Source organism: Paramisgurnus dabryanus, chromosome 6 (genome assembly GCF_030506205.2).
Source record: "Paramisgurnus dabryanus chromosome 6, PD_genome_1.1, whole genome shotgun sequence".
NCBI lineage: Eukaryota > Metazoa > Chordata > Actinopteri > Cypriniformes > Cobitidae > Paramisgurnus > Paramisgurnus dabryanus.
The window spans coordinates 36827747-36849317 of NC_133342.1; the positions used below are offsets into that span (position 1 = coordinate 36827747).

Below are 21571 nucleotides of genomic sequence, written 5' to 3' on the forward strand. Positions count from 1 at the left end.
CTGAAATATCAGAGAAAGATATTATGTACAAATTCTTTTCAGCATGTTTACTAAAAACAGGCAGTGGACTCTGACATAATAGTAGTTTGCATAATTTTATTTTATTTTATTTTATTCTCCCACTCATGTTTAAACAAAAAACAGAGGGACTCGCCCACAGATCTCTCCATCAGAAAATCAGAACAGAAGTGGTCGAAAGATTAAAACACATCTCTTGTCCACTTGTGATGCAATGACCAAAACACATCATACAATAAATGACTCACATTCATGTCGCTTGATGCCTTTCTTATGTGGATAACAAACGAACATGCAGAATATTTTTAGAGTACAGAATTTAACTATTGGGATATTCAAAAAATATTGAAGAAATACAATTAAGCATTGCATTTAACCCCGCTGGGTAAAAAATATTTTAAAAATAAGAGCTGCAGACATATTTCAAAATGATGCTATGTTTTAGTCAACAAGACACTGATTAATATGGCATAGCATTGGTTTGGTATCTTGCACACCCAACTTAGAAACCGAAAAAAAAAACATATGATGAAAAATTTACTTACATGCCACCAAAACACTCTTTCGTCAATAACTTTCAGGAAAAACCTTATATGTTTCCATAAATTTGCAGGAGATCATCTTTTGGCGTGAAAAAATACCGGAAAAAACAAATCGCCCAACCCTTTGCAACAATGTAAACGGTCTTAACCCTGCGTTAGTTTTTTCCCCGCGCACCCCTACTATAGAGTCTATGGGTACCACTATTTATCTGACTATCAACTCCTCAGTGTAAGCTTTGCTGTTTGGTTTACCAGGAAGTGATAAGTCTGTCAGAGGGAAGTACGGTGGACCTAAGGAAGCCAGGGGAGGATGAGGAAGAAGATTCGGAAATAGCAGATGATGCCATGGACCCAGAGGAGTGTTTCCCTGACTGTAAGCAAATACAGATGATTAAATGTATGCGCATGGGATATGACGGCACACCATGGTGCTAAATGATTACCGTACACTTACAGTTTGCCTGCGACGGTGTGAGTGTTGTAATATTAACACAACACAAGGTCTGGGACAGATGTGGTGGAGGTTAAGGAAGACCTGCTATCAGATTGTGGAGCACAGCTGGTTTGAGACCTTCATCATCTTCATGATCCTCCTCAGCAGTGGAGCTCTGGTGAGGAACCAGATTGAATCTGTTTAATAAATCCATTCATTTACTCCTCAAATCAAAGCTGGTCATAAAGTTCAGCAACGTTTGTTCCATTTTTTACACTGCATAGGGAATTCAAGTGCAAAATCTTCAATAAAGCATTAAATTGGCTTAACAAGGAGTATTAAAGAAAACAGAAATGCTTGATAAATGCTAAATTGCTTGATTTAAGAAGTCTGGAAAAAATGTTTAGGGATTAAATCAGTTCTTCTATGGATTAAATTCAAAGCTGGCCTGTTTTCTGGTCTGGTTCTTGTTCCGTCTCCGTCAGGCATTTGAAGACATTTACATAGAGCAGCGTAAGATTGTGAAAGTGGTGTTGGAATACGCTGACAAGGTCTTCAGCTATGTCTTTGTGCTGGAGATGTTTCTGAAGTGGATCGCTTACGGCTTTAAAAAATATTTCACCAACTACTGGTGCTGGCTGGACTTCCTGATCGTAGATGTAAGTACAGGAATCTTCTTTCGTGCTGATTATTTTCTGTAACCCAACAAGACCAACTTTAAACATTCACTTTTACCTGTTGCAGGTGTCTTTGATAAGCCTGGTGGCTAACTCATTGGGCTACTCGGACTTTGTCGCCATTAAATCTCTGAGGACTCTCAGAGCTCTGAGGCCCTTGAGGGCCCTATCTAGATTTGAAGGAATGCGGGTTAGATTTTTTTCTCAGTTCAGTTGTCATATTTTCCATGCCAATTCCTAGTGGCTTGTATGGTATATAACTTTTATCATTCCTCTTGTCTAGGTTGTGGTAAATGCGCTGATTGGAGCCATCCCATCCATCATGAACGTTCTGCTGGTGTGTCTGATCTTCTGGCTCATATTTAGCATTATGGGCGTTAACCTTTTCGCTGGTAAATTTGGGAAATGCGTCAACAGGACGGGTTACATCCACAGCGTGACTCTGGTCAACAACAAGTCTGAATGCCAAGCCATGAATGACACCCAGTTCTATTGGACCAAAGTGAAAGTTAACTTTGACAATGTGGGTCTTGGTTACCTCTCACTTTTGCAAGTGGTGAGTCACTTTATGGACTTTTAACATTTAAATAGCCTACCATTTGTAGCCTGTAGCCCAAGATAGCTTGCCCACTGAAGCTAAGTAGGGTTGAGCCTGGTCAGTACTTGGATGGGAGACCTCCTGGGAAAACCAGGTTGCTGCTGGTAGAAGTGTTAGTAAGACCAGCAGGGGGTGCTCACCCTGTGGTCTGTGTGGGTCCTAACACCCCAGTATAGTGACGGGGACACTATACTGTCAAAAAGCACCGTCTTTCAGATGAGACGTTAAACGGAGGTCCCGATTCTCTGTGGTCGTTAAAAATCCCAGGATGTCATTCGAAAACGAGTGGGGCCAAACTTGCCCATTGGCCTACTAATCATCCCCATATATACAAATTGGCTATATCAGTCTCTGTCTCCTTGCCACTAATAAGCTGGTGTGTGGTGAGCGTTCTGGTGCAATATGGCTGCCGTCGCATCATCCAGGTGAATGCTGCACATTGGTGGTGGTTGAGAAGATTCCCCCTTTCATATGTAAAGCACTTTGAGGTTTGCAGAAAAGCACTATATAAATGTAACATATTATTATTATTATTTTATTATTAAGCTAGCACATTTTTTTTACCCTGTCTGTGAAATCCAAATCCATGAGATTACGAGCATCAAAGTTTGATCTAGATCTTTGACATGACCTTACTCAGTCAGTTTTGAATATATCAAGGTTATAGTTTAACAGAATGTTGTTTACATTATGTAGGATGAGTTTATGTAAAAAACAGTAAATCACAAAAAAACGACTTTTCAAGCCCAGTTTTTCCTTGCAGTGAATTAAAGTAAGAAAGAGAGGTAAGATAATATTTTTTGCGTAACCATGGTAACATCATCTGAAAAAGGCCTGGTTTAACAGAATTGATGCCGACGGTTGGTGAGTCACAGCACTTTGTCATTACAGAAAGAATAACATTTGTGAGGTAAAAGAATAATTACACCAGACTAAAAGTATTCGCTACATATGTGGCCAGATATAGCATGTAGAAAGAAAGCTTTCCTAGAAGCAAAACATACTCAGACAAAACTCACTTTTAGATGAAAACACCTACACTGTAAAAAAAATCATAATTTTGTAATATTAACATGTTTGTATGTTAAAGGGATAGTTCACCAAAAATGAAAATTCTGTCATAATTTTCTCATCTTCGTTGTTATAAACCTGTATGAATTTCTTTTTTTTATGAACACAGCAGATATTTTGATAAATGATGGTAAGCACACAGCTAATTGTAACCATTAAAGGAATAGTCTACCCTTTTGCCATATTAAACTATGTTATTAACTCAACAAATTAATAAATACCTATCTTTTTTCAATGTGTGCACTGTACAGCATGTCGTGAATGTGTTAGCATTTAGCCTAGACCCATTCATTTCTATGGTACCAAACAGGGAAGCCACCAAACACTTCCGTGTTTTCCCTATTTAAAGACTGTTACATGAGGAGTTATACCAGTTAGTATGGTGCCACAAAATAAAACTTTTTTTTGGTACCATAAGAATGAATGGGGCTAGGCTAAATGCTAACACAGGGGTCTCAAACTCAAACTGGCTTGGGGCCATTTCTAAGACAGACATTTCATTGGGGGGCCGCAGAGCTATTTTAACATTTAAAAAAGTAGAAATTTCTGTAAATGTCATTTTTAATTTCTATTATTATTTAATGTATGATAATACTTGAAAACATATAAGCAGTGGTTTTATCTTTTTAATATACACTATTTTATAAAAGTAGCCTAAGTAAATCTTTTCTTAACCTTAACCTTATCTTAAATAACCTTATTTTAACCTTGCACTAAACTAACAAATTTAATTCCTGTATACATTTATAAACTATTACAAAAAATTACCACCAGTAAGTGTTGCTGTTTTGATTTATTTTGGATTGTTTTCAGTCATATAGTATTGACTTCATTATGTTCTTTATTATTTCAGTTTTAATGGATTTTCTATTATATGTGGGAAAATATTAATAAGTGAAAGTGATCCCATAACTTTTGAATGTGTAGTCCATGTTATATAAGCTAGTTGGACAGAAAAAAATAATACTGCTCTATGTGTTATTGAATAGTAAGCTAATAATATATTATACTTCATATATATCAGTATACATACTTTTATCTTCTGTACATTTCTCCTAATCTTTTCTCTTTTCTTAACCTGAGCACTTTGATGGCTCTTTTCTTATCTGTAGTTTAAAATGTGTTGCATTACATCTACCGCTCTGCCTCCCTCCCTATGCGGTGTCTCCATTAGAAGCTGTAACTTGTTGATGTGAACCCCACCGCAGCTCGATCTTCCCTGAGTAACAGCTGATATCCACCCGGAAGTAACAAATCTTCTTTGGACAAACACTACAAAGTCCCGATCAGTTTAACTGATCGCATGGTGACAATTATATGATTGACGCGAGGTTCAGATGAGGAATTAAAATCCGATCATGCATTCCGTTATCCTCGACATCACTGAGCGCGCGGTTCATGGCTGCCTAGCAACGGGTGACGTGACCCACGCCACGGAGCGCAACTTCCGCTTCCGAGCACTTGGGAAAGTAATGCTTTGACTCGTTTTAACGCATTGTTAGACGCGACATGTGAACGAACACTTGAACGTTTAAATAAAAAATCAAACGAATATAAAACAAAGTTAATAAAAATCTTTATGCGGGCCAGAATATGTTATATTTTTGAAAAGTGACGCGGGCCGCACAGAGGGGAAGGGCGGGCCGCAAATGGCCCGCGGGCCGGGAGTTTGAGACCACTGTGCTAACACATTCACAACGCGCTGTACAGTGCACGCATTGAAAAAAGATAGGTATGTATTAATTCGTCTAGGTTGAGGTAATAACATAGTTTAATATGGCAAAAGGGTAGACTATTCCTTTAACTTCCATAGTAGGAAAAACAAATATGATGGAATTCAATGGGTACAGTCAACTTTACCATCATTTATCAAAATATCTTCTTTTGTGTTCATCAGAAATAAAGAAATGCGTATAGGTTTATAACAACATGAAGATGAGAAAATGACGTCAGAATTTTCATTTTTGTTTGAACTATCCCTTTAAGTTAAACAATTTCAACTTGTTTTAATAAGTTATGTCAACTTATCACAGGTATAAACTTAAAATAGTAGGTTGAATTGATTTGCAAAACCAAGTTTAGTAGAGCAAATTAATTAGTAGTAATAACACTATTAAAATCTTTTATGATTATGTACCAAATGTTCTGTTTTTCAGGCAACTTTCAAAGGCTGGATGGAAATCATGTATGCAGCCGTAGACTCACGCGGGGTAAGCTATTCAAGAACCAAAATTAACGAATGACATGCAGATTTCTAAACACAACACCCTGGAGCCTTTATTTAGATGGGCTATTCTGTCAGCAAACTATTCTGTCCGCAAAATATCAAAGTATTTATCTATTACCTAATTTTTACAACCTTGCAACTAAACATGTGCAAGGTTTCAATTAGGAAAAGTTACAAAATGTTTTAAAGTCCCCCTGTGGTGAAAATCTAGTTTTTATTGTTGTTTATATGTCTATGTGGTGTTTTAATATGCTTTAAAACAAACAAAATGTGCAAATTCATTATTCAAAACAATTTATGAGTATTTTCTCTATAAAATTAGAGTCACTTCGGTTTCATACGTCACAAACATGTAACCAATCACATCATCATAGTTGAACGCGTGGATCAGTAGTTCGAGCCATAGATATTTTACTGCATAGACTCGGCACTAAAACGATCGCAGCACTGCTGCTTCAGCTCTGCTTCTGTGCTGCTCACTTATGCTGGACGAGTGCTGCAACCTGTTAACATCAGCGCTTAAAGATTAGTGCTACAAGTGTGCAGTTCATGCATTTATGTTATGTGCAGTGTTGGGTGTAACTAGTTACTAGTAATTAGTTACTGTAATTTAATTACTTTTTCCCTGAAAAGTAAAGTAAGGGATTACTCTTTTTCCCTAATACATTAATTACAGTTACTTCTAATGAAATTGAACAAAATACTGTGCATGGTCTGTAGAACAATTATATATGATACAATAGTGGATTTAACCTTACAATTTAAAGTCTAAGGTTAAAATGCATGTTTTTCATGTATCCTTCTCACTTTAAATACTTTGGTAAGTTAATAAGAACAGAGGTGTAAAGAGTAGCTGAAAGCCATACTTGAGTAAAAGTAGAGATACCTTACTGTTAAAATTACTCCACTACAAGTTACAAGTCACCAATTTAAATACGACTTGAGTAAAAGTCTTAAAGTAACCCAATTAAAAAGTACTTAAGTATTTTTACTCGTACTGAATGTTGGCTCAAAGATGCACTAGTGCTTAATACAAAGAGACATTGTAGGTCAGTGAAAACCAAGAAAGTTTATTTATGAGGTTTTACTTCCTAATATAGAAAAGATATCAAACACCTCAAAACTTTGACCTGGCAGAACAAACACAGATTAAACATTGTTATAGTCTTTTTAAAAAAAAAACCTAAAAAAACTACAATTTAATTTAGTTTTAGTCATATATTTTTGTACTCTGAATTGATTTAGTTTTAGTCTAATTGTATTCAACTAAATGCCATGAGATTTTAGTCTAGAAATCTACATTAAATTTAATTTAAACCCATTTAATTTTAGTCTAGTGTCATTGTGTACTTGAATGTGCCATGCTGACAAACACTTTCGTTTCGTTTTTATTTGACGAATAAACAATGTAGCGAGTAACGTTAAGTGTCATTTCAAATGTAGTGGAGAAAAGGGTATAAATACCCAATCAAAAATGTAATTGAGTAGAGAGTAAAAGTTGCTTATATTTTTGATACTCAGTACAAGTACAAAGTAGCCCAAAAAAATACTTAAGTACAGTAACGAAGTACATTTACTCAAGTACTTTACACCTTTGAATAAGAATAATGGTAACACTCCAATTCAATACAGCACATATCTGTTTCATGCTAATTATCAACAGTTAATAGTGAGAATTGTAAACTGGTTGATTATTAGCATGAAACAGATATTGGCTGTTTATTAGTACTTAAAAATCACATATTAATGCCAGATTCTTAATCTTAACCAATTACTACCAATATTGAAACTTAAAAACTACTTTACTAAGTATTAATAAGCAGCAGTAATTATGAGTATATAGAGGCAAAAGTAGTTAATAGTGAGAGCTGGACCTTAAAAAGTGTGACCAGAATAATTTATGTACTTTTATATGATTTAAGCTGTTTCAAGCTTTGTATCATTTACTTTATAGGATTTAGAAAGTAATTAGTAATGAAATAGTTTTCGGAGAATAATTTGTACAATAATCTAATTACATGATTGAAGATGTAACTAGTAACTAGTAAATAATTACTTTTTTGAGTAACTTTCCCAACACTGGTTATGTGTCTGAAACTCTTGAGTGTAGCATCTGTGTACGTATATATATCTATGTTTCGTATACTAAATAGAGGCGGGGATTAATTTGGATATTGATAGAGCCATGTATATTAAACAAGGCAAGGGTGTAGAGTTACAATCAAGCTGTTTTAAAGCATAACAAACTTTATATGTGATTTTGATGCTCAAAGATGAGTTTTAATCGATAAAATTATGAGCTACAGGTGGACTGATGCCATGGGACAACATTTTAAGTTTTTTAAGAAAATGTTTTTGTTCTTCAGGAAACCATATGCTAATTCTTTGATCAACTCAAAAACCAATACAATCGAAATGCATCTAGCCATATACAATGAAAATTAGATCTTGATTAGAAGCAGGTGCTTCATTGAACCTAATAACTGCAGACAAACATCGAGAAACTTTAATTTAAAAGAGTCTTAAAGTATAAGCAGTAAGTTTTGTGTGTCTTGTCATTGTTGTTACCTGTGTGTCAGGTCGAAGAGCAGCCCGTCAAGGAGATAAACCTCTACATGTACCTCTACTTTGTCATCTTCATCATTTTCGGGTCCTTCTTTACCCTGAACTTATTCATCGGCGTCATCATCGACAACTTCAATCAACAGAAAAGGATGATAGGTGTTGATTTATAAACACATCTCATTATTGTCTACATTCAATGGGTTCATAACAATAACAGCAGCGGCTTGTTCTCTGTGTCAAGGTGGTCAGGATATATTCATGACAGAAGAGCAGAAGAAGTATTACAACGCCATGAAGAAACTCGGGTCGAAAAAGCCGCAGAAACCAATTCCAAGACCAGTGGTAAAATAAAAGATATTTATAATAATAATAATAATAAATATTAAAATACATTTTCTTTTCCAAATAAAAGCACACTTCATAAGAAGTCCTGATTATCTGGTTATTTTAAATGATTATTATAATTATTAATTTTTTTGTCTAGAACATTCTGCAAGGCTTCTTCTTTGACTTGGTGTCCAAGCAAGCCTTTGACATCACCATCATGATGCTCATCATACTAAACATGATAACCATGATGGTGGAGACAGATGAGCAGTCGGCCCGCATGGAGTCCATCCTCAACAACATCAACCTGGCCTTCATCGTCATCTTCACCACCGAATGCCTCATCAAGCTCTTCGCCCTTCGCTGCTACTTCTTCACTGTCAGCTGGAACATATTTGACTTTGTAGTCGTCATTCTTTCTATTGTTGGTAAGAGCTGTGTGACAAAGTCCACTTTCTTAAAAAAAATTTTTTGTCATCCAAGATCTTTACTGTATGTCTTTCTTTGTTCAGTCGCGAAGTAATTACGGTTTTTAAGGAAAACATTCCAGGATTTTTCTCCATGTAGTTGACTTTAGTGGACCTCAACAGTTTACAGTTTCAGTTTACAGCATGAGTCTTATCTATCCAAAACAATTGTCATTTTCGGAAAAAAAAGTACTCTTAAACACAACTTCTCGTCTTACATTAGCCGTGTGATGCACCAGCGCGACCTTACACATTACACAATCATGAAATGCACACTTGCGATCATTTTAAACAATAAACTGACACAAAGACTTTAATTAGTATCATTCCACATACAACAGGTCATAAGGTTTCGACAATACGTAAGGTCGTGCTGGTGCATCCCATGGCTAGTGCAAGACGAGAAGTTGTGGTTTAAAAGCACTTTTTATTGGCGAAATTCAAATGTTTTTGATATCATATCCAGGAGATAAGTGAGTAAATTTGTGTATCCCATGCACCAAATGAAATTCAGATGTAAGGGGTAATTTCTAAATCATACGAAGTCCCCAGATAATTCCAATCCTGTTCTTTACATGGCTTGTTTAATATGGGCTAATTTTCATTCTGGGATGAACTATTCTTTTAATATCTGATCTCTGCTTTGTCCTTACAGGAATTGTCCTGGCTGACATAATAGAGAAATACTTTGTATCTCCAACTCTGTTTCGAGTGATCAGACTGGCGAGAATAGGACGAGTTCTTAGACTAATAAGAGCAGCCAAAGGAATAAGGACGTTACTTTTTGCCTTAATGATGTCACTTCCGGCACTGTTCAACATCGGCCTCCTTCTCTTCCTGGTCATGTTCATCTACGCCATTTTTGGCATGGCAAATTTTGCCTACGTGAAAAAGCAAGGCGGGATTGACGACATGTTCAACTTTGAAACCTTCGGGAACAGCATGATCTGTCTATTCCAGATCACCACGTCGGCGGGTTGGGATAATCTGCTGGATCCTATTCTGAACAATTCACCAGAAGAATGCAATCCGCAATACGTCAACACTGGAACCCATACTAAGGGCAACTGTGGCAATCCATCCGTAGGGATCGCTTTCTTCGTCAGCTACATCATCATCTCGTTTTTGATTGTCGTCAACATGTACATCGCCATTATTTTAGAAAACTTCAGCGTGGCCACCGAGGAGAGTACAGAACCTCTAAGTGAAGATGATTTCGAGATGTTTTACGAGGTTTGGGAAAAGTTCGACGTCGAGGCGTCACACTTTATCGAGTACTCCAAACTTTCCTGTTTTGCCGACAGTCTTTCAGAACCTCTGCGGATCGCCAAACCCAACAAAGTCAAGCTCATCCACATGGACTTACCCATGGTGAGCGGGGATAGGATCCACTGCCTGGACATCTTGTTCGCCTTCACAAAGCGCGTTCTTGGGGAGACCGGGGAAATGGACGCTCTGAAACAGCAGATGGAGGAAAAGTTCATGATGGCCAACCCATCCAAGATATCCTACGAGCCCATCACCACCACACTGCGACGCAAACAGGAGGAAATATCAGCAGTTTTGATCCAGCGGGCCTACAGGGGACATCTGGTTAGAAGTCAGATGAAACGGGCTTCTTTCCCTTTCAGGCAAATGAATGAGGACACACTTGTACATAAGCAGAGGGTTCTAGACCGGGACAGGCTCGTAGCCTCTATAATAAAGAAACATTATGATCGAAAGAATGATAAACCATTAGGCTCTTTGTTCTTGGCCTCTTCTCCACCATCCTATGAAACTGTTACAAGGGCTCCTTGTGACCAGTTTCAGGTGTTCATAGCTGCCTCAAATGATTCTGCACCCTGTGAGCCTCATACCTCTGGAGAGACTTACGAGGAGACCTTTCTTTAGGACCTCTTTTGTATAACTTTTGTCTTTTTTAGTACACATTGTTATTTTTGGTTTTGTGCAAAGAAACAATCAGGAAAAATTCTATAGCAATGCAAACACAATTTCACTTTTGTCTGCTATGTGAGCAATATGCAACATTAATAACCTAGACAAACAAATGAGAATAGATGAATATATCAAAGTAAGGATGTACAAAAACAATTTCAGGTAATATATTTACTATAGCTTGGCAATGGCTTTAGATGTGTCGCACATATCAGCGTAATAAAAGCTCTTATTGTTTCCTAAAGCTTAACAGACCTCGTATATTTAAACCAGGAATACAAAATCTAGTTTTGCTGTAAACATCTGCAGTATTTCTCAGGATTATGTGCAGAATGTGTTTTTAGACTTGACAAAGGTGAATGTGCTTGTTTTAGAAAATGGCATCTGTAAATTAAAGGGGACAAATCATGAAAATCTGCCTTTTTCCATGTTTAAGTGCTATAATTGGGTCACCAGTGCTTCTATCAACCTAGAAAATGTGAAAAGATCAAGCCAGTAACTTAGTTTTGGTGAACCATTCTTTGCAAGCATGTGAAAAAAAATAAGTACTTGAAATTTGGCTCCCCTTGTGATGTCAGAAGATCAGCTCATTTGCATTTTAAAGGACACACCCAAAAACTGCACATTTTTGCTCACACCTACAAAGTGGCAATTTTAACATGTTATAATAAATTATCTATATGGTATTTTGAGCTAAAACTTCACATATGTATTCTGGAGACACCAAAGATTTATTTTACATCTTTAAAAAAAATTGTGAAATGTCCCCTTTAAAATGACCAGAAGTGAGTATGCACTATATAATTCATAGAATAGAGAAGCTATAAGAAGCAAGAAGAAGGGATGCTTATTTTATTACCAACACTTATCAATAATCTGTTTTTTATCAGGAATAATAATTTTATGATGTGAATAAAATACATTTGCATTACCAATAAAAACACATCAGAAGAAAAGTGAAGAACATTTATCAATTTCTGTGTTCAGATATTCTCCTGCTTTTTATACTGTAGGAAACAAAGCTACCATTTGCACTTTATGAAGCACATAAAATGCGATCATTTTCACTGTCATTAGCTGGGTTTTAATCACCCCAATTTTATGCACATTTGATGTATCGCAAAAAAAAAGAGTGATGGAAATGCCAAATTTCGAATAAATAACCCTTAATTCACAAAAAAAATGTTTACACTCACTTGAGGTGGGTTTTGAATTTTTTGGGGGTTTTGTGACTGCGAAAAAGAGTAAATACAAATAATAGGAAATGGAAACGTATTTGCCAAATAAATTCTGACGAAGCGAACATTAAACCCACAGGACTGATCGTCTAGCTGTTTCCGCTGTCGTTGTCTTTCCAATATATGGGTCTCGACGTCGTCGCAATTCCCTTGCTGCTAGTGCCTGCATCAAAAACCCTGCATTTCTTCTTCAGTTTGGCAATAAAAAGCTGCACTGCTAGTAAATTTATAACTTGCCCAATCGTAACTAAATGCAGTCCTGTCTACATTTTCTAAGCATGCCTTGTTTAAATTACTGTTGGTTAATGTCACTGACAGAAGACTACGGAGGCAGAGATATAAAATATAACAGAGTTTATTGAATGATGTATGGAACATGCAAAGTTGAAATGGATGATGTTGATCCTCAGAAGGTAATAACAGACACACTGGGGAAGAAGTAATCCACACGACGATGATGATGATGATGGTGATGATGAGAAGTTCTGAAAAGACACAGAAATTAGTAAGTCTGGTAATCACATGAACAGTAGTACTTGTGACGAGACCGGACGATGACTGTGTGATTGTGAGTGGTATATAAAGGGAAGGCTTGATGAGAGGTGACAGGTGCAGCTGATTAGTATTCAGGTGATTGTGATCGGTGTTGATGAGGAGTGTATGTGGAAGGACCTGGCAAATCCGTGACAGTACCCCCCCCCTGAGGGTCCGCTCCTGAGGACCCTTGAGCTCTAGGACGCCGAGGAGGACGGCCTCTGGGTCTGGGAGCTGGTTTGTCTGGATGAGCTTGATGGTAATCACTGAGGAGTTCTGGGTCCAGAATGTCATCACGAGGAACCCAGGATCTCTCTTCTGGTCCATATCCCTCCCAGTCCACCAGGTATTCAAGCCGCCCACCTCGCCGTCTGGAGTCCAGGAGCTGCCTGACGGTGTAGATGGTTTCATCTTCATCAAGAGGGGGGGCTTCTTCACCAGGTCCTGTGGGAGGAACAGAAGTGACAGGTGAGTGAAATGGTTTCAATTGAGAAACATGGAAAACAGGGTGAATCCGGTAGTGTGCAGGGAGACGGAGTTGAAAGGCTACCGGATTGACCTCCTTGATGATGGTAAATGGACCAATGTACCTGGGACTCAGCTTTTTGCAGGGTAGTTTGAGACGGATATTTTGAGTAGACAACCAAACCTTATCTCCAACTTGAAAGTTCGGAGTTGGAGCCCTTCTGGTATCTGCCTGCTGCTGATGACGACGGATAGCGGATTGAAGGTGATGGTGAGCTGAGTCCCAGACCCTCTCGCTCTCTTGGAACCAGTGCTGCACTGATGGTACGTCGCAGGGTTCTTCAGTCCAAGGAAACATGGGTGGCTGGTAACCGAGTACGCACTGGAAAGGCGTGAGACCTGTAGCCTGCTGATGTAGAGAATTCTGTGCGTACTCGGCCCAGGGTAGAAACTGGCTCCAAGAGTTCTGGTGGTTATGGCAGAAGGTTCGGAGGAAACGGCTAACTTCCTGGATCTTGCGTTCCGTTTGACCATTTGTTTGAGGGTGATACCCTGAAGAGAGACTTACAGTCACATCTAATAGTTTAAAGAATTCTTTCCAGACTCTAGATATAAACTGGGGACCTCTGTCCGAGACGATGTCTTCTGGGAGGCCGAAATATCTGAAGACGTGCTGGAAAAGGATTTCTGCAGACTCCATCGCTGTAGGTAGACCTTTTAGAGGGATTAATCGCAGCATCTTTGAAAAGTGATCTACCACAACAAAGATACAGGTGTTACCTTTGGATGGAGGAAGATTGGTGGCGAAATCCACTCCTAGATGTGACCATGGACGATGAGGGACAGGAAGAGGACGTAATTTACCATGGGGTAAATGCCTGGGGGTCTTAGCCATGGCGCACTCCTTACATCCTCTCACGAACCTTCTGATATCTTCTGCCATATTAGACCACCAGAAGCGATGTTTAAGCAGCGAGAGGGTTTGTTGAGCACCCGGATGACCAGTACCAGCGGAGGTATGAGCTTTTGTGATGATAGGTGTTCGATGTTGCAAGGGTACATACTTCATTCCTGGGGGACAGCCCGGCGGAACATTTGTGGTTTCGGGGATCTCGTCTTCCTGACTCCAGTCAATTGGACACACGAAGATTTTCTCAGGGAGAATAGTCTCTGGAGGTGAGAGATCTTCATCTGCAACGAACATCCTTGACAATGCATCTGCTTTACAATTCTTAGTACCTGGACGATAGGAGATGACAAAATGGAAACGAGTGAAGAAAAGAGCCCACCTTGCTTGTCTTGGATTCAATCTTTTTGCCTCACGTAGATACTGAAGATTCTTGTGGTCTGTTAACACGGTGAAAGGATGACGCGCACCTTCTAGCCAGTGGCGCCACTCTTCAAGAGCCAGCTTGATGGCCAACAATTCCCGATCTCCGATGTCGTAATTCTTCTCCGCCGGGCTGAACTTGTGAGAGTAGTACGCACAAGGACGAACGTCAGATGTCTTCCCCTGCTGCTGAGATAAAACGGCTCCGACCCCTGTTGATGATGCATCCACTTCTACAATGAAAGGTTTATTAGGGTTTGGATGAACAAGAATGGGTGCTTCACAAAAGGTTTTCTTCAGCAGTTGGAAGGCTTTGGCAGTATCATCATTCCAAGGCAAAACTTTGGGTTTACCTTTTAAAGCAGATGTCAAGGGAGTAACAATTTGGCTGAAGTTTTTAATGAATCGACGGTAAAAGTTTGCAAAGCCTAGAAATCTTTGTAATTCCTTTACCGTCTTGGGTTGGGGCCATGTTTTGATTGCTGCTACCTTTCCGTCGTCCATACTCACTCCGTTAGATGAGACATCATATCCCAGGAATTGTATCTGTGACTGATGGAATTCACATTTCTCCGCTTTGACGAAGAGTGAGTGTTGGCGAAGTCTTTGTAGTACCCCCTTGACATGTTGTACATGAATCTTGGGATCACTGGAATAAATCAGAATGTCATCAATATAGACAATCACAAACCGATGAAGAAGATCTCTGAAAATTGTATGCATGAAGTCTTGGAATACGGAAGGAGCGTTTACTAGACCATATGGCATCACTAAATATTCCCAGTGACCAGTAGGGGTCACAAAAGCGGTCTTCCATTCATCACCAGCTCGAATTCTGACCAGATTATATGCACTTCTGAGATCGAGTTTGGTGAAGATGGTTGCCACACGGAGCTGTTCTAATGCAGTAGGAACAAGAGGAAGAGGGTAGCGAAACTTCCGAGTGATGTTATTAAGACCACGGTAATCAATACAGGGTCGGAGACCGCCGTCCTTCTTGGTTACGAAGAAAAAGGGAGAAGCAGCAGGGGAGTTAGACGGTTGTATGTACCCTTGTTCTAACGCCTCCGCGATGTATTTTTCCATGGCTTCTTGTTCAGGTATGGATAATGAATAAATTTTACCTTTAGGTACTGGTTCACCCGGGAGGAGGTCAATCGCACAGTCCCATGGCCGGTGAGGTGGTAATTTAGAAGCTCTCTTGGGACAAAAGACATCCTCAAATTCTTTGTACTCTGGAGGAATAGATACCGAAACATTCTTGTTAGGGCTTTCAATGGATGTGCTGCATACCTGAAGTTTTTCACGATGATGAGGAGGTTTTGGAAGGTTTGGAAAACATCTTGGAAAGCAATGATCACTCCAACGTTTAATTTCTCCTGTGTCCCAAGAGAGCTCCGGATGGTGTTCCATCAACCATGGTCTTCCAAGAATCACATCCGCGGTGGAATTCTCCAGGACCAGAAATTTAATTCTCTCCTGATGTAAGATTCCCACTGTCAGAGTGATTTCCCCAGATCGTTGACGGATATCAGAGCGGTTAAGAGGTTTTCCGGTGATTGACTGTACCTTTAATTTTTGCTCGATGGATTCTTTCTTGATGTGGTACTGTCTGCATAACTGAGAAGAGATGAAGTTCCCGGCCGACCCTGAATCAAGGAGTGCAGATACTATAATAGAGACATTACGGTAGGACAGTTTCACTTGTGTAGTAAGAGGAGTGTAAATGTGCTCTTGGTGGACGGATGGGACATTCGGAGATGAGATGTCCTTTACTGGCACAGTATAAGCACAAACCTTCTTTGATACGCCGTTGTCTCTCTGACAGTGGGATATGAGTGGAATCCAACTGCATAGGTTCTGGTCCTGGAGGGGACGGTTCTGGTGAGCGGTAGAGTGCAAATTGAGAGGGATTACATGCCAGCATGCGGTTTTCAGTTCGGATTGCTCTTTGAATGAAACTTTCGAGCCCAATGTTGTCATCAAAAGTGGCTAACTGTAGTCGAAGATTGGCTTTTAAACCATTACGATAGGTAGTGATGAGTGCTCGTTCATCCCAACCACTAGCAGCCGCTAGTGTGCGAAAACGCAAAGAAAACTCTGCTGCCGATTCATTACCTTGTTTCATATTATACAGTTCATCACAGATGGAATTGTCACCTACTGGAAATCCGAAAACTTCCCGAAAATGTGCACTAAAGGCTCGGTAGGATTGGAGAACGGATCCGTTTTGCTCTCTGATGGAGACTGCCCAATGCAACGCTTTTCCGGTAAGTAGAGACATGATGAAAGCGATCTTACTGCTGTCTGTGGGAAAACAGTTAGGTTGCATCTCAAAGATAAGCTCACATTGCAAAATAAATCCTTTGCACTCACTCACTTCACCAGAATATGGATTTGGATGGGCCATGGGAACTGTGTTAACGGTAGCCTGAGGAGTAGCAGTGGTCTGGTGTGTCTGTCGCAATTCGTTGCGTATGGTGTCCACAAGGCTCTGGAAAGCGTCCTGTTGAGACATGGTGTTAGTTTTGTATGGTCCGGTCTTCTGTCACTGACAGAAGACTACGGAGGCAGAGATATAAAATATAACAGAGTTTATTGAATGATGTATGGAACATGCAAAGTTGAAATGGATGATGTTGATCCTCAGAAGGTAATAACAGACACACAGACACACTGGGGAAGAAGTAATCCACACGACGATGATGATGATGATGGTGATGGTGATGATGAGAAGTTCTGGAAAGACACAGAAATTAGTAAGTCTGGTAATCACATGAACAGTAGTACTTGTGACGAGACCGGACGATGACTGTGTGATTGTGAGTGGTATATAAAGGGAAGGCTTGATGAGAGGTGACAGGTGCAGCTGATTAGTATTCAGGTGATTGTGATCGGTGTTGATGAGGAGTGTATGTGGAAGGACCTGGCAAATCCGTGACAGTTAATAGGTAACCAATAAAACAGTCATTCGCTGAAACAACTTACTGGAAACGCACCTTATAGACATTTGTTTGTTTTTCTTTGAATTTTGAAAAGATTCGCTTCATGTTTGGATAGAAACCCCACCATTGTCACAATAGCAAATCTAACAAAAAAGCATTTTGTTTCTGAAGCTTAGTTGGTAACATTGTGTTATTAATGCAAACGGTCATAGGTTTAAGCCCCAGGGAACAAACATACTGATAAAATGTACATCTTGTAATGCACTGGGAGTCAACTTTGGATACAATGTAACATAAATGCATAAACATATTGCATAGGCTAGGAAACAGAACGATATTAAAGCTGCAATGTGGGACTTTTAGAAGGATCTCTTGACAAAAATACAATATATTATTCATAACTATATTATCAGTTGTGTATAAAGACCTTACAAAATGAATATTGTATTGTACTGTATTGTTTTTATTACCTTAGAATGAGTCGTTTTTATCTACATACACCTTGGGTCCCCTTACATGGAAGTCGGCGTCATGTTTGTACAGTACCCCCAAATGGACAAAATGCTATACAGAGCGTGTTTTGTCTCTACGTTGTCTCAGATGATGACATGTTTGTCGAAAAGGAGCGATGAGCGGTGGATTAAGCCATTGGTTGCAATTCATAGTCTCACCACTAGATGCTGCTTAAAGTTCCACACTGCACCTTTAAATCTTTCAAACAAAAACAAAAATTAATTTAAATAGAAATGATTTGCATAATTCAGATAACTATGAAAACATGCATGTATGAAGACACTCTAACCCACAGTTTTCATTCCGACATATTTCCTATTTAAAGTGTAAACTAGGGTGTTAGGGCTGACTGCATGGTGGACAAATATTGTATTATGACCAAGCAAAGTTATTATATTTAGTGGTACATCATACATATGGAACCTGGCAAAGCTATTCAAAGCTAACAGACACCTACTAGAAAACTAGCATAACCATATTTTTATTGTATTTTATTGTATTTTCTTTTCCATTAAAGTACATTTATCTAAATTGAAGAACAACAAAAGGAAAGATGGGTCAACAAACACTGGGCATTAATACTCGACAACATGACAGCTTATCAGACATTTGACTTTGTGAACAGCATGCATAGATTTAAGTTCTCTTGGTTAGGGAGCCAATTTGGCTACATCCCCGGAGAGCTTGCCCTTTCTCCAGTCCAGGGTGAGGGTGTGCAAATCCTTCACAGACCAGCTGGACCTCCAGGATAATCCCAGAGTAAAATAATCACTTGTTTTAATTAAATACAAATGTACTCATAGGTTAACTCTCTCTCCTGCACACAAATGTTGAGACGCCATAAAACTGCGATCTTCTAGAAGCACAGGTGCCTTTTATGTTGACAAGAAAAAACTTAATTTTGCTTAATGTAAATTTAAGTAAAATCAGACTCGGAATAAAAATGCTTTGTGCTGTTTTGTAAAAATTCCTATTTTGGGATATTCTGAGCTGGAGGAATGGCTCCTATTATTTTTCATAAAGTTTAGTTGTTTTTTTAAGTGTCATTTAGTTTCAACACATGCTTTAACTTAAATTCTTAGCCTCCAGATCAAAAATATCCACTTTAATGTGCCTACTCGAGTAATTGATCTGATGTTTGAAAATGGAACATGTGGCTGGGATTACGCTTGACCAAAGTAACTCATTATCGAAGATTAAATTGCACTATAATTAATTACATCAATAAAACACACACATATGCTTCTGAGGTCTAAAAAAAATCATTAAACTAAAAAGTTGTAGAGAAAATAAAAGAAATTGCTTGCGTTTATGAATGCAGGGCAGTCAATAAATGAATGCAATGGCTGTGCATGCTGACAAAGTTTATGGGTTCACTTCCAGGATTTAAGGATGTGAACATTCTTAATCAGGATGTGTGTGTGTGTAAGCGTGCTGCTTACTGTGACTCTGTGCTAAAGATGAAAATGTTTGATTGGTTTGGACTTCTGATTAAGTGCTCAAAATAGACTAAAGTCTTTAATAACACCATCTATAAACTACTTGTCTATAATATATTTTAAGTTTAAGTAGATTTTTAATCATTTATTCATAATATATTTCTTGGTTTTAAACTTATTTTTAATTAATTAATTGCTGAATTAACTTACAAAACTATCCCTAATTTGTATTAATTTGTTTGACCACATTCATACATTTTTGTACGATTTGCTTTTACCCCTGTGACGTTGGGGTTAGAGTTAGGGCTGGGGTTTGTATTTTTTTTTTTTAAAGCAATTACAGTCATTCAAAGAAGAAAGATATCAGGTAAAGATTGGGAGGGGGTTAAAAGCCTCAAAATCCTCACAAACGCTTTCAAGTGTATTAATGATGAACTAATAAACTAATGAACATTTAGTGTGATTTTGACCTTTGATCTCCAAACAACAAATCCTTGCAAATGTCCTATACAGACAGCTCACTGTATGGATCAGTGGTAGAAAATTACATTATCAGGGCAAAAGGTCATGGGTTTAAACCCAGGGAACACACACACTTATAGAAAATGTATACATTGTAATGTAAGTCGCTTTGGATAAAACAAGCATTTGCCAAATGACTTAATATCATGTAAATGTCTAAAGTACACACGGTTTAGTCAACATTTCCCACAACCAGTGACATTTTTACATTCAATGTTTAATTTAATGCCATTTCGATTGGAATCCTTTGATAGGCTTATACAGCTGTGAATATTTATTATAAAATGTTATAATTAATAAATGTTATGATTTCAAGTGTTTCATGATGATTCAATAACTGAAAATTACAGTGGCAAGTATAATTTGAAATGCAAAAGTCAATAAATACAGCACTGACCTTAGAGAAACAAAAAATAAATAAATATTTGATAATATAAGAATCTGAAAATTATAAGAATATAAGAATCTAAAGAATTATTAAAACTGCAAAATGCAAATGAATGACGTTTTATGCTGTATGAGTGATTTATGTGTAAACTAAAAGGGGACATATCATGAAAATCTGACTGTTTCAGGTTTAAGTGCTATGATTGGGTCCTAGAAAATGTGAAAAAGATCAACCCAGTAACTTAGTTTTGGTAAACCATTCTCTGCAAGCATGTAAAAATAAAATTTGTCTCCTTGTGATGTCAAAAGGGGATAATACTACCCCTTAATCTGCACTATCCAACAACAGCACTGCTATTTTGTGCAAAGATCAGCTCATTTGAATTTGAAAGAAAACACCCAAAAACATACCAATTGGAAATTTTTAACATGTTATAATAAATTATCTATATGATATTTTGAGCTAAAACGAGAGTTACGTATGTAACTACGGTTCTATGAATCCCGGATGACCGCCAGAGGCGGTGCTTAAGCACTGAATGATCCATCTCGCGCATGCGCAGGTCGAGTGTTTATACCAACAAAGTCACCCGTGACCCCTGATGCCTACGGAGAGTCTATAACTTCCGGTGACATCAGAGGATCTGTTCCTACAGAATCTTCTCGCGAGTACACAGTGATTCTGAGTGACAGAACGCTCTGGCGGTCATCCGGGATTCATAGAACCGTAGTTACATACGTAACTCTCGTTCTATTTCATCCCTACTGACCGCCAGAGGCGGTGCTTAAGCACTGGATGACACATACCAAAAAAGTCACGAGGAATTTAGCACATACCTTATTGAGAGGAGAGCGCAGAGTCCGGCAACAGGATCACCTCCAGTGGATGGGGGGTAGCGACATTCACCCGGTAGAACCTGGAGAAGGTACTCGGGGATGCCCATGATGCCGCCTCACAGATGCGCTCCAGGGGAACGCCGCGCAGGGCCGCCCATGAAGTTGAGACTGCCCTGGTAGAGTGGCACCTCACCCCGGATGGCAGGGGGTGACCACCTCGTTTATATGCCTGGGTGATTACATCCACCACCCAATGAGACAACCGCTGTTTGGAGAGAGCACAGCCCCTCCTAGGACCACCATAGCAGAGGAAGAGCTGGTCTGACTGTCTTATACTCGCAGTTGCGACCACGTAGGCTCTGAGAGCCCGTACGGGACACAGTAGCTGTAATCTGTCCTCCCCTTCTGGGGGAGTAAATTGTGCCAGGTGGATAGGTTGGTTAAGGTTTGATGATGAGAAAACCTTCGGAAGGAAAGCTGAATTCGGCCACAGGGTAA

General features: G+C 38.8%; 1 protein-coding gene and 1 long non-coding RNA gene across 2 annotated transcripts in view; one reads left to right on the plus strand and one right to left on the minus strand.

The window, feature by feature from the left end:
* scn12aa (sodium channel, voltage gated, type XII, alpha a) overlaps window positions 1–11923 on the plus strand; it is a 48761-nt gene extending 36838 nt beyond the window's left edge. Inside the window, exons 18-27 of the mRNA XM_073815012.1 lie at window positions 816–933; window positions 1017–1171; window positions 1479–1652; window positions 1738–1860; window positions 1954–2226; window positions 5496–5549; window positions 8146–8287; window positions 8373–8473; window positions 8616–8886; window positions 9581–11923. Coding sequence (XP_073671113.1) covers window positions 816–933; window positions 1017–1171; window positions 1479–1652; window positions 1738–1860; window positions 1954–2226; window positions 5496–5549; window positions 8146–8287; window positions 8373–8473; window positions 8616–8886; window positions 9581–10818 — 2649 coding nt within the window. The 3' untranslated portion in view covers window positions 10819–11923. The remainder of the gene's footprint in view (window positions 1–815; window positions 934–1016; window positions 1172–1478; window positions 1653–1737; window positions 1861–1953; window positions 2227–5495; window positions 5550–8145; window positions 8288–8372; window positions 8474–8615; window positions 8887–9580) is intronic.
* LOC135767505 (uncharacterized) lies at window positions 802–18077 on the minus strand. The gene is made up of 4 exons (XR_010542046.2): window positions 17846–18077; window positions 8135–8261; window positions 1015–1168; window positions 802–931 (listed from the first exon to the last, which is right to left on the minus strand). It is a non-coding gene; the product is annotated as an uncharacterized lncRNA (long non-coding RNA).
* Window positions 18078–21571: the final 3494 nt, after the last annotated feature.